The sequence below is a fragment of the Galleria mellonella genome, unplaced genomic scaffold, assembly GCF_026898425.1.
Source record: "Galleria mellonella isolate WM207_F2 unplaced genomic scaffold, CSIRO_AGI_GalMel_v1 utg117, whole genome shotgun sequence".
In the NCBI taxonomy this organism is placed as follows: Eukaryota; Metazoa; Arthropoda; class Insecta; order Lepidoptera; family Pyralidae; genus Galleria; species Galleria mellonella.
In genome coordinates this window covers 9,647,833-9,664,297 of record NW_026441980.1, presented here as the reverse complement: position 1 = coordinate 9,664,297, position 16,465 = coordinate 9,647,833, and the positions used below count along the sequence as shown (strand labels likewise).

General features: G+C 32.3%; 2 protein-coding genes across 3 annotated transcripts in view; one reads left to right on the top strand and one right to left on the bottom strand.

Moving 5' to 3' along the window:
- Positions 1-16,465, bottom strand: part of LOC113511597 (nuclear migration protein nudC) — a 49,271-nt gene that overhangs the window by 8,185 nt on the left and 24,621 nt on the right. The window lies entirely within an intron of this gene.
- Positions 3,548-16,465, top strand: part of LOC113511598 (uncharacterized) — a 30,199-nt gene continuing 17,281 nt past the window's right edge. Inside the window, exons 1-2 of one of the 2 annotated variants that reach the window (XM_031913745.2) lie at positions 3,548-3,660; positions 10,785-11,077. In XM_031913745.2, the coding sequence (XP_031769605.1) occupies positions 11,060-11,077 (18 nt within the window). In that variant the 5' untranslated portion in view covers positions 3,548-3,660; positions 10,785-11,059. Of the gene's footprint in view, positions 3,661-10,784; positions 11,078-11,826; positions 11,852-16,465 lie in introns of those variants that run through there. The other variant, XM_052895653.1, reaches the window with a different exon arrangement.

The window sequence follows — 16,465 nt, the reverse complement described above, 5'->3', positions numbered from 1 at the left end:
AGGGTAAAAGATAAATAAATCAGTTTTGCTTATAATCTCAACTTGGATGTATTCTTTATTGGCGACGAAGTAAATAAAAATTGTTTATTGTGAAAATGGCAGCAACTGTTTCAAATATTGTGTTTCCTGGACAATTCAACCCAAAGACTGATAAGTGGTGTGATTATAAGGAACAGTTAATGTGTGCGCTCGACGCGGCGGGCGTCGGTGAAGATAACCTCAATAGGGGCCGATCACTGTTCCTTTCTCAATGTGGAAAAGACACTTTTGCATTAATTGCATCGCTTTTAGTTCCAAAAAGGCCTACAGAAGTACCTTTAGTGGAAATTTTGAGGGTTCTAGATAGGTTTTTCGAACCAGAAATTAACGAAATTCTACAGGCGGGAAAATTTCACAAACGACAACAGTTACAGGGAGAAAGTGTACAGGACTATGTGGCGGCCATCAGCCAGCTCGGAGCTAAGTGCAATTTTATAGACTTGGAACGCCAGTTGAGAGACCGACTAGTGCTGGGGGTGCGGGATGATCGCTTACGATGCGACTTATTGAAAAAGAAGAAAATAACTTATGAAGTTGCACTACAAACATGTCTGGACTATCAAGTGACATTCCCTGATTTGTACCCTGCCAGTACGTCTAGCGAATCAAAGCAAACTCCGTTAAACGTCACCGATTGTGAACCTATGGACATTGGCATTGTAAAATCTAATGAATGTCGACGGTGTACACGCGGTCATAAGCCAGGCGAACGTTGTCCATTTTGGAAAGCAAAATGTTTCTATTGTAAGAAGTTTGGACACATCGCGGCGGCATGTGATAAAAAACCGGGCCGCATGCACCAGGTTAACGAGACGGGGGAATGTGGCAGAAGTGGTGATACGGCAGTAGAGGAAATGATGGGGATCTATGTTTGTACTGATAATTATACACCACCAATAACGGCAGAGGTCATAATAGACGGTGTAAAATTATTAATGGAAGTAGACTCGGGGGCATCACGGACCATTATGTCGGAGGAGACATATAAGAAGCTCTGGTCAACACCTCCACCGTTAAGAGCCACTACTTTGAAGTTGGTGACGTGGACTAGAGATCCAATAAAATTGTTGGGAGTAGCAAATGTGCGGGTTATATTAGCGAACAAGGAAGCACAGTGTGAACTTGTAGTAGTGTCAGGAAATGGTCCAAATCTGTTAGGCAGGAATTGGTTCCAAACACTAGGACTTCAAGTGTCTGGTTTGTGCTGGTCGGAAGAGGATATAATACTTTATAAAAGGGAATTTCCTGAATTATTTAAAGAAGGATTGGGGGAGTACAAGGGCCCTAAAGTATCGTTACACTTACGGAAAGACGCGACGCCGCGTTTCTTAAAGGCTCGCGCGGTACCATACCCACTCAAACAGAAAGTGATTGAAAAACTGAATAAGATGGTAATAGAGGGCGTGCTAACACCTATTCGATATTCGGAGTGGGCAACACCATTGACACCAGTGATGAAAGATGACGGGACAATACGGATGTGTGGCGATTATCGTGTGACAGTAAACACCGCGATAGATACAGACACGTACCCCCTTCCAACGGCAAATGAAGCGTTTGTAAGGTTGAGTGGGGGTAGAATATTCAGTAAATTAGATTTAAAGCAAGCGTATACACAGCTAAAAGTTGACGATGCGACTGCAATGCTGTTAACACTCAACACTCCAATTGGTTTAATGAGAATGAACCGTTTACCGTTCGGTGTCAATGCGGCGCCAGCTGTTTTTCAACGCCTGATGTCAACGGCGCTTGCAGGTATGGAGGGCGTCGCTTGTTTATTGGACGATGTGACGGTAACGGGATCCACCATTGAAGAACACAATCACAGACTTAGAGAAGTGCTAGGTAAATTGCAAGAAATGGGATTTCGATTGAATGAAAAAAAGTGTGTTTTTGCGGCGAACAGCATTACGTTCTTAGGCCACATGATTCATGCGGAAGGCCTCCACCCGGCATGTCTGACATGACATGTCGCCCATCTGAGTTAGACAGTCAACTCATGAAGGATTCAGATTCAGAATTGACACCGGATTCCCCCATATTGATTCCACCGCCTGATTTATGGCCAGATATTATAGGAATACCTAATTAGCATTTCATTATTGTGATTGTCAATTTTAAAATATTATTATGTATCTATTGATTTGTAGGATAGAATCATTGCTTTGTAAACCAATCAATATGAGAGAAAGGTATGTTATGTATTTATTAGAGATGTCTAATGACAGTTGATATTTGGTGTACTGAGGGTAAAAGAACTTCCATTCTGGCCATATCGTCTTTCACACAATCCATCCATGCCTTTTTAGGTCTTCCTCTGCTCTTATAGCCATCTACATTCATTCTTAATACCTTTTTTAAAATATGCTCCTCATTCCTGCGCATCACGTGCCCATTTCCTATCACTGGCGCTACTTTCATACTTCCTCTGATATAATATAACAACAAAATCAAACAAATACAAGACTAGCTATTCCCACCAGCTCCGTCCGCATAGATTTAGATATTTACTATTTCCCAAGACAATTTAGGAAAGTTCTTTCATTGTGATCACATTCCATATGATAGATACAGATTCTAAAGTCAGCAGTTTGGGCCATGCGTTGATCTGCCAATCAGTTTCTCCTCTTTGTATATAATTAGATAGATTTGTAGTCATTATCGCTAATAGGTTGTATGCAAGGACAGATGTATTGTGAAACAGCATACCGCTTTGTAAGTTCAATTGATTACGATGTGTCAAAAGTAGGAGGACGTTCAAATACTGCAAACCTGACGCTATAATTACATTACAATTAAGCTCGAACCGTGCGTGCGACTGAGAAATTAAGCAAGCCTCCAATCTTTTGTTACTTTGACGAATAACTTCTATAAGAACCTTGTAGCTACTGCGTTCAATAGCGTGGCGTTATATACCTTCACACGATCGTACGCTGATTACGGCCCCATTTTAATGGAAATTATATGAAAACATCGGATTAAAATAATGGGAATATGTGACATGCCCAAACTATTTCTATATTGTCATTAATGAAAAACCAAACCTATTATTATACATCAATTGTGAGCGTGCTATACGGAACTAATTACCATAGATCACATTATAAAACTCACTACTGTAACTTGTGTGAGAATGGCGCCCTCTGGTCTTTCTAGGCAACTTCTGTTTAACACGAGACCTCTGAGGTAGCTTACCATACCACACCATATCAGCCGTTAATTGTTCCCTGCTAAACATAGGCCTCCCTTCTTCTATTGAGAGGTTTTGTCAGTAGTTGTTATACTATATGCTCACATACATACTTAAGATTCCGATTATATCATGGTTGTGTAAATTTATATACACCATACAGTCGAAGTCACGGGATTTAGTTAGTAAAGAATTGATAATAATCCTACAATGTTATTCAAAGTGCGACGCGTCCTCGCTTGGTTGCGCAACTCATCGGCAACGGGGGCTGCGTCACATAACCCCCAAAGTGCCTGATGTGCAACGTGACCCAACAATATTTTCTATCCGTTTTCCTGTTTCCAGTCAGGTAGCAATCTATTGAACAGTCTGACATGTGTCTGTGTGCTAGTGTACAGAAGCAACTTGTGACTACTGTCTTAACAATAACGGTTAGTTACAACCTTACAACACAATTTTTCTGTTTATTGCTCTGTGTATAAACTCTACTTGAAAATAAGTTTAGTAGCTCGTTGAACTCTATAGAACGCACGAACTCAAAGAGAAACACAATATATTAATGTTAATTATAATTGCGGTATAAAACTAATAATTAGGTGATTACGCTTTTGTTTATATATTTCATGAAATTTTTTAGTGGATAAAATATTATAAAAACAACGTATGGGAAGGTGAACTAGACGCGCCAATAACTTTTTATAACTGAAAGTCTGTTCGTGCTTGATAGTGCAACAGGTGATCCAGAAGCAAGTTTTTAACTAAATGGCTATTGTTTCATTAAATAGCCATAGCATAATAGATAAATAAAAAGCTTGATTGGATAAATTTCAATAAAATCAAGTACTTTTCGTATTGTACATTTAAGTTTTATGATATGAGAAATGAACAACTCTTTACCCCTTTCATCCAAATAAGACAATTTTATGTAGGTTTTAGTAATAGGTTAATCAATTTGTGATGATTTCAAATTTATAAATTAAATTATAATCAGCAGTACAGATAAGCAAGCAATAACAGAATATATATATGTAGCACAGTATCGAATTGAGTTCTTTAACTGTGATATTGCTATTCAGTATTCTTGTTTTAACTTTAGGAAATGGAAATTCGATAGAATATTCTAGAAAATATTTTCCCTAAGTACTTTTATACGACTTAAAACATCTTTTTTTTTCGATGCTATATTTTAAAGATTATACGAGTTATATTACGCAAAATCTCAGATTTTGATAGTCATTTGTTTACTCGTTAAAATTTACTCCCATGTCGATCCCATAATATTATTTTTTTATATAAACTTTTTTTCTGTGCAACAAAATTTTAAATAATCTCTTTATTAATTTATTTAATTAGGTAATTAATAATAATAAATAAGACTAAAAATTTTTAGTAAAAGATTTAAAATAAAACTTTACGTGTATAAATTTTCGTCTCGTATATGTAAAATTGTAGTTTGTTTCGAATCAAATAGCTACGGGGACAATAAATTTTTAACAAATATAAAATTTGATACACTATTTCTTAATAAGGGTGCTACTATCGAAAAAAAAAAAATTAAATTGCCTCTGTAAAATTCTACCAACATATATCACTTATTCTTCATCTACTTACAATCTTACATAGTCACCTCTAAATACTACGATATTCTGTATATACTGTTACGGATATGGCTCTTCATACTAACACATGAGTAACTATTGGTTATGCACACGTATATATTTTTTTAATAACCCTTATATCTGTAGAGTAATTGAGCAAATGACAAGTATCATTTTGCAAGTTCTAGCAAATATACGATGACACAAAATAATTAAGATATTTAGCTCAAGGCTACTCTATTAACAAATACCAAAAAAGTATTAAAAATATGTAAATGAGAAAAATATGCATTCATTTAAATTAAATTTCTACTTTATGTCACATTCGTGTAGATTCTTTATTATAAAAAAGAGAATTGTATACGATAAAAAGAATATATAGGATGCTATGACGTCAATAGTTTATATCGAAAAGAGTATCAATATGCTATAATTATGCAAATATATAGGTACGTTTAATTACGTAGGTGTATAGCGTTACCACGAAGCAGTTTTGCGACTAGTTGTCGTATAGTTTATGCGTATAATACGAGTATATCGAACATGCGGAAACATAATATAACCTAGAGTAAGTACTTTGCAACTAAACGAAACACAACGACGATATAGTAAATGTCACTAGTATACGGTAGAACCAGGTAGAACGTAGGTACAGAGCTCCTTTGTTATCACATCATTTGAGTCATATGCAACGAAAATGTCAATTAAATATTGCATCAGTGAAGGATATCCTTACGAGTATTTATGTAAGTATTAATCCTTACTAATATTATGTGAAAGTGGGTTTGTTTTTTTGTTACCTTATAACGCCTTAATGGCTTAACAAATCACTATGAAATTTAGTATACACATACATATAGACATACATATAGGAGAAGAATGTAGGCTACTTTTATCCCATTCGGTAAACATAAATGTGGACGAAGTCAAAGGTAAAAGCTAGTGTTGTTATAAATCTCTTATATAACATCAAATTTCACCGTATTTATACATTTATATTAATAATCATTATCATCATCATATCAGCCGTTAACTGCTAAACCTAGCCTTCTCCCTATTGGGGAGTTTAGCCAGTAGTTGCCACGCTTGGCAAGCGGGTTGTAAATCACAATTAGGCTTTGGTGAAGTTTAAAGAGGAACGCTACTACCCATCCCTCGACCATTAAGTTTCCTTAGTCCCCTCTTAAGATACCCACGGAGAAGAAAATAGCCCATTCTATATCGGGACCACACGGCGATCTTAGTAATAGTAAGATAGAATAACATGCAGGTGTATATTATAGGCTGTATCAACATGTAAAACAAATAATTGACCTGACAGTCTGGCAATGTCTAATAGTGCTTTTAATAGCATTACCTAATCAAAAACAGATTAATGATTTGAAAGTTTTAATTTATTATTTATTTCATCTATAGACTATTTGTGTGATAATTTCAACAAAATTAGTTATTTCTTCATTAAATTCTAATATTTTTTCAATGTTCATATTTATATTCATTACTTTTATTGACACTGACTATATAGTAGGTGCACAAAGTAGTCCATGACAATATATCGTGATGTCGTGACCACTATATATATATATATATATATATATATATATATATATATATATATATATATATATATATATATATATATAGAATGCAAATGATAATTACTTAACGAATTCTTATAATTATAATAATATCTTTATTTGTTTAGTTGAAAGATAAAAATAACATTGTAAACATTTCATTCATAAAATATATAAAAATGTGTATCTCCAAGTATACAACGCATTTAATTATATAAATCCACATGTATTACATACAAAAATCAAGCTAAACTTCGTTGAACTGCACAGCACTAATCTCAACATGAACCCAACATCAATCAATGAGGCCAAGTCACATTGTATGTGGTCATCTCTTAGATGGGTAACCGCATGAGAATTAAATACTACACTATATAAATTGAACGCATACTTTAAAACCATCGATTGCGATTATCACTGTTACTAGATAACAGTCATAAGAAAATTATCGAGCAGTTTGATTATTACCAAACTGGCATTTAGTGATTTTACGATACCCTTTATATTTTGTGAATTGTTGAATAAAAAAATATTTACAAAAAAATTGTTTAGGTATTGTATGATTTTGTCAGGTTTAGTTATACCATTATTATTAGTAATTGGAAGTATGATAGAATAGAAAGGAAAAGATTTGAAATTTTGTTTTGTGAAAAATTATTGATTTAAATCTTTACCTATTATCGTAAATGCATTTTATCTTTTAAATATACAATTACAGTACTTAATCATAACAAACTCACCAAATTAATAACAAATATGAAATCATTAAAATTTAATCAGTAGCACATACAATCAATTTTGTTTAGGTACTTGTTGCTATTTAACTATTTTAACGTTAGGTCAAAAGTCAATATTATTAATGGAATAAAGAAATTATCAAATATAATATATTGCCAAAATTTCACACAAGCTAATAAATCACAAGTAAATGCTGTTTGTTAATGATATTTACAATGGCACTATCATCCATCACAGGTAAATTTTACCTATATTCTTATAACATAAATTCTCATGATCGACTATAATACGAATGCTATAATATTACTCACAGGTAAAATGTCACGTAAAATTATCTCTATGTATGTCTGCATGCAGGTTTCTTACGAGATAGATAGAGGCAACTGAAATCAAACAGCTTACTGAATTGGGTCAAAGGTTTCTAAGTTACAAGGTTTTTATATATTTAAAAGCATGAAAATAAAAGAAAAAATAAATACTATTAAGATGAAGATGCAATAAATAAAGTAAACCTTTTTAATTGAACACGCTGAAAATAATATATAAAAAAAATTTAAAACAAAGAATCTTGTACAGAAAGTCGTAATTATTCAAAAGAAGATATAAATACAACAAAATTTTACTCTTAAAACAGCCGTATTAATAGTGAGAAAATTAATATAAAACTAATAGGAGGATAGATCCCACACATTGCAAAAATAATTATTAAAATCTGTTCAGAATTGGCAAACATATCGCGGTACATAAAAATACAGACGAACTAATATTACTTAGCACCATAAAGTCTAGAACACTATCTATTAATTACTCGTAGTCTCAAAGTGGACGGTAGACAAAACAAGAATAAATAGAAAAATATTGTGTGCGTGTTGAACACAATATTTTTTTATTTATTTAATTTGGGTATAATAAGTCAACGCAAAGTCGCAAGCGTTATCTTTTTATTAACAACTAGTTTTTCGGCCGCTACTTCGTATGCTTAAGTTTCCCAAGGAAGAAAACTAATAAAATATACCACCTCTAGATGGCGTATCAAGATAATATTTTATCTTAAAACCAGTTTTTATGGTTGATTCTCAGGAGCACATTTATAAAAACTGCATCCAATTTGGTACAGTACATTTTTAACATGATACCGATAGACAAGACACCTTGTGTTTGTTCTTATTATGACCCCTCATATTAATTTTCCGCAAATATCTATTATGTATAGAAATTGTCTAGTTACAATTTTATATCTAAAATTCATATTTTACGCGAATAACGTAAATGTGACCATGAATTTGTGAATAACAAGTTTAATATGTAAGCATTTGAAGGAAATAAAATGCGTATAAGGAACCTTTTCCGGGAAATCAGTGATGATACACACGCCATGGCCAATTAATATGTAAAATTTTAATTTACGGCATGAAAATAAAAAAAATGAAAAATCACAGACAAAATCATACATCATATCATCATACAGTCTAATAATTATTATAATATTTTAAAATTTTGTTTTACAAAAGACTTTAATTGTTACAAAATTGGTAACGGAAAAAAAAAATCATTAAAACAAGATGGAAAATTAGCGCTAAGATATAGAGTAACATAAAAAAATACAGGTGTATGGGGTACAAGTGACAACATCCGTAGTGTAGTAGTGGACATTATTTTGGGTAAATAAAGTTCTGAAGGCCAACCATTAAATGTTTTCCGAAATTTCGGAGTCAAACGAAACACAGATTTGATGTTAAAATTACATAATACATACTGTTTGGAAATATTAAAAATGTTCAAATATTGTTCCTTTGGACTTTTATGATAGGATGTATGATAAACGAAATGTTAAACTCCATTCATTGATCCGATTTTAGTATAAACAAAAACACGAAATTGAGTCCGAAATTTCGGAATTTCATTTCATGGTAGACCCGCTGGTTTCATTTTTCGGTCGGGCCCGTTTATAAAACCAACTTTTCTGAAGTGACTGGCGTACTGAGTTGTGCCCTAGATATTCGTTACCTGGTTCCTCATAGGACAGGATATCCTAGTTTGAAGATCGGGTGATTGGTGTGATTGTGTAGCACTTATTATTATTTTTTTTTTCAAGGATTTACGTTGTATCACAATGTATAGTGAAACATTTTGTTTAAATTTTATTTGTCCAGGTATAATAAAAAAAAAACTGAACCTATTTTGATGCAATGCTAAATATAGTCCTACTTATAAGATGGAGTAAAAATTATCGTACTAAATTTTCGATTCAAAGTTGAAGGGTGCAAAAGCTTGATAATTTTAGAGACTCGCACTTCAATAAAATTGAGTTTATAAGAATAAATTAATGGACTAGTGTTAATATATTAATAAATTATAAAAAAACGGTTTTACGTTGGATAAGGGTATATTACACCACCAAAGAAACAGTTACATATAAAAATTCTACTAAAGACGTGTTCGATCATCAATACCAACGAGATATCCGGTCAAATCGCCAAAAAAGGCCGAGCGAATAATACCTAGCTTACACAGTGAATTAGTGTTAATACTTTAATACTGCATATAATATTTAGGTTATTGGAGGAACATGAAAATAACAAATTTTTCTAATTGTTACATTTATTATTTCAACAATGCCCTATGATTGGCTTCAATTTTAGTTCCCAAGGCATTATTTTTCGTTGTCACATCTGAATTTTGATTCGTTATATTTTAATCGGTATTGCTAGTTAAAGTTTTAAATTAATTATTATCAACGTAATGTGTCTGTGTATGGCTGTGTTTCAGTTTGAAGGGTGGGATATGGCAGTGAATTTACAGGGTACAGAGGAATAACACCTGAGTCTTCAGGAATGGCAACGCATGGGTGGTATCATGGGCGAAACAGTATACTCTGTTATGTCCATGGTACTGCTCATGTCTATAGGCGACGGTTACCGTTTTCCATCAAGTGAGCCGTCAGCTTGTTTGCCATTCTAAGTTGCATAAAAAATGTTTTACAATATATTGTATTTACTTATAGTCTTTGTAGGTATGAACAGAGGAATAACACCCGAGTCCTCAGGAATGGCAACGCATGGGGTTATCATGGGCGAAACAGTATACTCTGTTATGTCCATGTTACTGCTTATGTCTATAGGCGACGGTTACTACTTTCCATGAGATGGGCCGTCAGCTTGTTTGCCTTTCTAAGTTGTAGATAAAAAAAAGTGAGTTCCTTCAACCTTTTCACCGTATATTTTTATGACTTTAAAAATATAATTATTAATATTATCCTAAATATATAGTGTAATATCTCTAAGTAAAAAATAAAAGTGTAATAGGTGTCAGGGTAAAAAGACTTATGATATTGAGTTTCATTTTGGTAGACAGTAAAACTTGTATTAATTTAAATTATCAAATGATATTCTGATAATAATAAACATTAATAAAATTTCAAGAGACGTCGGCAGACTCGCCCTCACATCAAGTATACTTCGTGAAATATAGAGAAATTGAATGTAACGTTCAACACAATGAGAACAGTCGAGCAAATGTTATTTACTCTTTAGGGATAACATTTGTGAGCCAATTGTTATTATTTTATATGTAAAGCCTATTTCATTTTATACATTCATTCATATTATGTTTAATTACAAAAGTGCAAATTTTGTTGCACAGAACAGCGACTGCAACCTCATATATAAACCTTGGCGATTGTTGCAACACTCTCAGTACGACTCTAGTCGCTTTGCCGCTTGGAGCAGGCGCGTTTCACGACGCCGGCCACACGGAGAGGGCGAGAGAGGCCTAACTCGACACCGCTGACTGACGAGCCAACTACACCGACAGACATGTGGACCGAGTGAATGCAGTGTTCTGTGACGTAATATTAGTGAGCACCTATTACAGAATAAAACAATAAAAACGTGGTGGTGGTGGTGGAAACGTAAACAATGGATACCAAAACTACGGTGAGTGATAAACTAATTATTATACTGAAACATCTGAATTTAGCATCATGTAACAGTTAATTGTACAAGGCTATTAACTGATATAAATCCCGAAAAAATAACCTTTAAGAATAGATTGAGTAAGTTAAGGGGTCATCAATTAAGTAAAATTAGATATTTTTCACTACAGCTAAGCGAAAGAAATAACAGTGTGTACATACACAATTAGATGATAAGCAAACAGAATCCACAACGGTTATAGTCCATAAATTCCTCTGATTACCCTACAGTGGTGGGCACACTTTATATCAAATACTAGTTCAAATACAGCATCAACTTACGTTTTAAACGTATTCTAATTATAATAAATGGCTTGCATAATATGACATCTATCGTTGTTTCAAATTTGTTGGTAACGCGACCCTAAAATGGTTTTAAGTAAACCTAATTTCTCTGACAAAATTGCAAATTTATCAACTATTTGTTTCGTCATGTCAACTTTGATAAATTGTATGGTACCATAATATCAGGAATCGCGACTATATCCAGCATTAAACTATCGCTATATAGGCTTTTGCAATTGAAATGTCATTGCAATAGGACGTAGTATCAAGCGTTATCAGGCCAGTAATTTAAATCTTAACAATCTAAAAAAAAAACTAAGATTCTAGTAGCGGAATATAATAATACATCAGTTATTTAGCACTACAACAAAAATATGCATAGTTTAAATGAGATACTTATGAATTTCTCGCTTTCTCTTTTAAAAGGTTGCCTTGACCTGGTGCAATGGCTGTGAGTAAACACTGACTGTTGCCACTAACAAAACCAGCTCAACTCTTGGGAAAAATCAATTACTGATTACTAACAAATCGAATATTCACTGAAATAACTATCCAAGTACGCTTTTATAAAATAATCCAATATATGGTATTAACAATACAATCCTTACTAACTCTTTGAACTGCTTTAATATGGAAGGCTAATCTTTGCTATTGTTTAATTGATATATAAAAACGAAGGAAACATAAATGTAGTATCGAAACCTAAAATAAATTACTGATCAAACACAAGCACGTCTGTTAACAAAGTAGATCTTCAGTATAAATAGATGTTTTTTAAAACGTCTAATTTATTTTAAAAGCTATAAATATATACCTGTGTATACAATACCATTATCTGACATAATAATTAATTGGTAAAGATATTAATTACAATATAAGCTCTACTTAATCAAAGAGGAGGGATAAGGGATCGCGGATTGGCTTCGATCAACGAAGTTTAGCAAAATTGCATCGTCATTCAATATATTTTATATTTAATGAGTTATGTCCATCCTTTGCGTTCTCTACATTTATATATTTCTTGTTATTTCTCATCACAGAGACCTTCCACCTGATGAGTTTCCACTCGGGTGTAATTTGAGTTTTATTTTGGCAATGTACTGGTTTAATACATATGATATACATTTTTATTCCAGTTCGCCAATTATCTATACTGTTCTGCAAGTCTTAGTGATTTTTGCTAAATCATACAGAAGTAGTACGAGTATAAAGTATTATGTATCACTCGGAGAAAATTACAAATAACCTGTGGACTTGAGAAATGGTAATAGCGAAAAAAGTACAGATTACTATCGTTATGCCATATCTTGAATATTAAACTATATTATTTGAAATCCATGACATTGTCATGACTATGTGACCATTATTACTCTCAATCATATGAACTAACAGTTTGTTAAATATTGAAAGCTGCCCAAAACATATTGGTGATTAAATAACAATATGATGTAAGAAAACATTAAGTACTAATGACGAATATTGAATAATGACATTACAAAATCAATTATCACAGTGAGGGTAAGTAGTGTAAATACATACTTATTAATTACCACGAAATGACACAAATCGAATAAAACCCCTATTTATAAGTATCCTTATATTCATTTATAGGCGCCAAGTAACGAATACCAATCAAAACTGCTATTAACACTTCACCATAAATGTATTATAAATTCTAATATATGATTTCAACACTAATGGGAAGCCGACTTTTGAATTTAGTTGAAACGTATTAAAGACCGTTTTTAAAATTATTCGATGTCTGCATTATGTAATACTGGCAAAAACAATATACTATTATATCATAATAATAATAAACATAGGTATTATGAAATATAATGATTACTTTTTATAAAACGCATCTACTCATAAATTATTTAGTGTAATCTCGTATAATGCACAACAATGAATTGCCTGAAATATAAAATGATACAAAATCGTAAATTACTAATAAGGTCATCAATAATGTTTTTATGAGACAAAACAATTCTGGCGTCGATAAAACTTGTCCAGATCCGCATTTTGTATAAATAACTCCAAAAACAAACAAGTTTCCAGAATTGCGGATTCATTTGAATATTAATATACACAAATTTTTGCAATGGTAAATTTGACACTTTGTGTTACGCGTGCCGTTTAATAGTATTCCGGGTCGATTACCTTACTACAATACTGTCAACTTATATTTTTTTGACTGTAACATTTGTGAAACTAATGTTTCTAAATGTTTTACTGATAGATTAATATTATGTTTGCGTGGACTAAGTAGAAATAAAGATAAACTTATGCACTGTACTTACTAAAATAAATCTGGCCTTTTTGAGGATATAAATAATCATATGAATATTTACATGATGATTGTGTAAGTTGTGAATTGACTATGCAGTCATATTATAGACAAGTTAGAAGGTTAAGCATACGGAAGGGTTGTTTTGTTGTTAAAATTTATAGAAGTACCTACGTGATCACTTATACACGTGAATTCGAGAAATGTTGTACTAATGAATCTGAAGATTTTTCCCAAGACAGTATGGATAGAAAAATACAAAAAAAAAATTGAGTCGAAACAAGGCGAATCAGCTGCTATAATGTTATTTTTCGTCGCATGTTTTTTAAGCAAAATGCTTGGATTTTTTTTAATATAACTTAGAATGGCAAACAAGCTGACGGCCCACCTGATAAAAAGTGTTAACCGTCGCCTATAGACATGAGCAGTACCATGGACATAACAGAGTATACTGTTTCGCCCATGATACCCCCCATGATAAACACTGATAAAGCACTCGCTAATTATTTAGATGCCATCCTGTTACATTAGGAGTTCAACCTGTATATATTTAAATTACTTGAAACTACAAATTGATAATAAAAGATTGTAACTATTAAAAAATCAGATTTCAATTGTGACAAAAGCAGTTTTGATCTAAAAACTTCGGTCCTGGACCGATTTTGATAAAATTTCCATGTGATCAAGCTGTAAGTATATTTTTTAAGAAAATAAAAGAATAATTTTCCAAATCGATTTAGAACTAATGGAATTATAACGCAACATACAAAAAAAAAACCGAATTAAGAACCTCCTTCTTTTTTAGTCGTTTAAAAATAGGATATATTGTGCACTCAATTCGAAAGCAAGACCAGTGTTTGCACCGGTCAGGGCGAGTACAAACAACTACTATTAGGCTCAAGCTAAATGGCACAGGGACTGACAACTAAAGTTGCCCTCGACGCACGGCCTTCACATTTCACAACACCCGGACTTAGCCGCGCATCCAGTCAGTCCGGCCGCGGTGCATTCATTCAAACAAAAACGGCGAAAGGAGGTGACGGATTCTGTAAATAATCACCGAATTCATTTCGTAATAACTATATTAATTTTAGATCGATTACCGATTATTTTTAATGTGCAAATAACCTAAATATATCAGATAAATATTTACAGGAATAATTGTGTAGGTACTAAAGTTTAACCTGAACCGTCACATCTATAGTTTTTTATATATTGTAGAGCAAATATATATTTAAAATGCAATTCTTTCTTTTGTGACGTTATCTATTTAAGCATCTGATCTACTATTATATTAAAGATATCTGCGTTAATATCACCCCTTTCTGCCTCATCAAGGTAGAGTTGAAACTATCGAGGCTAGAAAAGAATACGAGTACAAAGAAGGACGTTTGGATAGATTTGGCCTTTAAAGTTTGTAACTTCAGTCCGAAAACTGAATGCAAGAAAATAAAGACAAGACATGTCACGTTCTGCCAATTTTTCAGTTATCAGTTTACATACTATTTTAAATATTCATTTAACAATTATAATAAAATTGTGTGTACACAGTATATCTATTGTAAATAAGAATTCATGTATGCAGTGGTTATAGAAAATACATTAAAAACCCTTTGATAAAACCAGTTAAGCCAAATTTTAAATCGAAATATTACATAATTTAAATATGAAGAAATTAAGAAATTTGGAACGAATGCATGTTTTTTTTTTCGACAATACAGCCTTGTTTGTTTCAAGCAAAAAAGAAAAAAAACATGATATAATCATATTTCTCACAAATGCTTTATGTTAAAATCAAATGGATGTTATTTTTGGACAGTTGCTAATAATAATTGTATTTAAAATATTATTTTATTCAAATCTACGTAAGTCGATCGATCGATTTACATGTAACATTTGGTTTTCAAAGCCTGCTTTTATAATTGTGACATATAAAAATGTAGTCAAAATCTCTATATTGTGTATATAGAGTAGATATGAAATTGGTATTTCGTAAATATATAAATACCAAAAAAATTGTTATAAGATAACATAAGAAACATATACTGTTACTTATGGTATACTTCTTTCTTGATTATGCGATGTACCACACCGCACAGATTTTATTATAAATCATATATTTAACAAAAAATTATAAATAAAAAGATATAATTACTATCGGAGCAAGTGACAAATTAATGAAAATTTCAAAACTTTCTACTACAACAGTAGTTTATGTTCATTCAGTTTGCTCAATAACTAATAAAATATTGAATACCGTGAATGTTATCAAGTATATCTATATTTCTGTACTAACATTAAGAAAAAGATTTAGTAAATTTGATGTGCACGGTAAGCAGGAAAATTATAACAATCTGAATCGCTATCTATATTAGAAAACCATAAAAAGTACTGTAGCAAGTTCTCCCTACCAGTGTTGACCAAAGTCGTTTTAGGATTGTATTTTTCATGATAAAGATAACCGTTTATCACCACACGAGCTGTATGCTTATTACTCTTGTAATATCTTTAATACATGTAATATTCGATTAAAGAGAATCCCTAACGTTTTAGATGAGTGAATATTACCAGTTACGTCATCTGACGAACTAAACGTCATATTGGTCTAGCGAGTGTCATAAGCGTTTAGCGTATGAGTAGGTCAGTCGACAGTCAACACAATAGATCGCATTAGTTTCTGTCCCTGAGTGTATATTAGGTTTTTAAATATTTCGTAAAATTTACAAATATATATTGTCCAGGTAATATAGGTTAACGATAATATTAAGAAAAACAGCA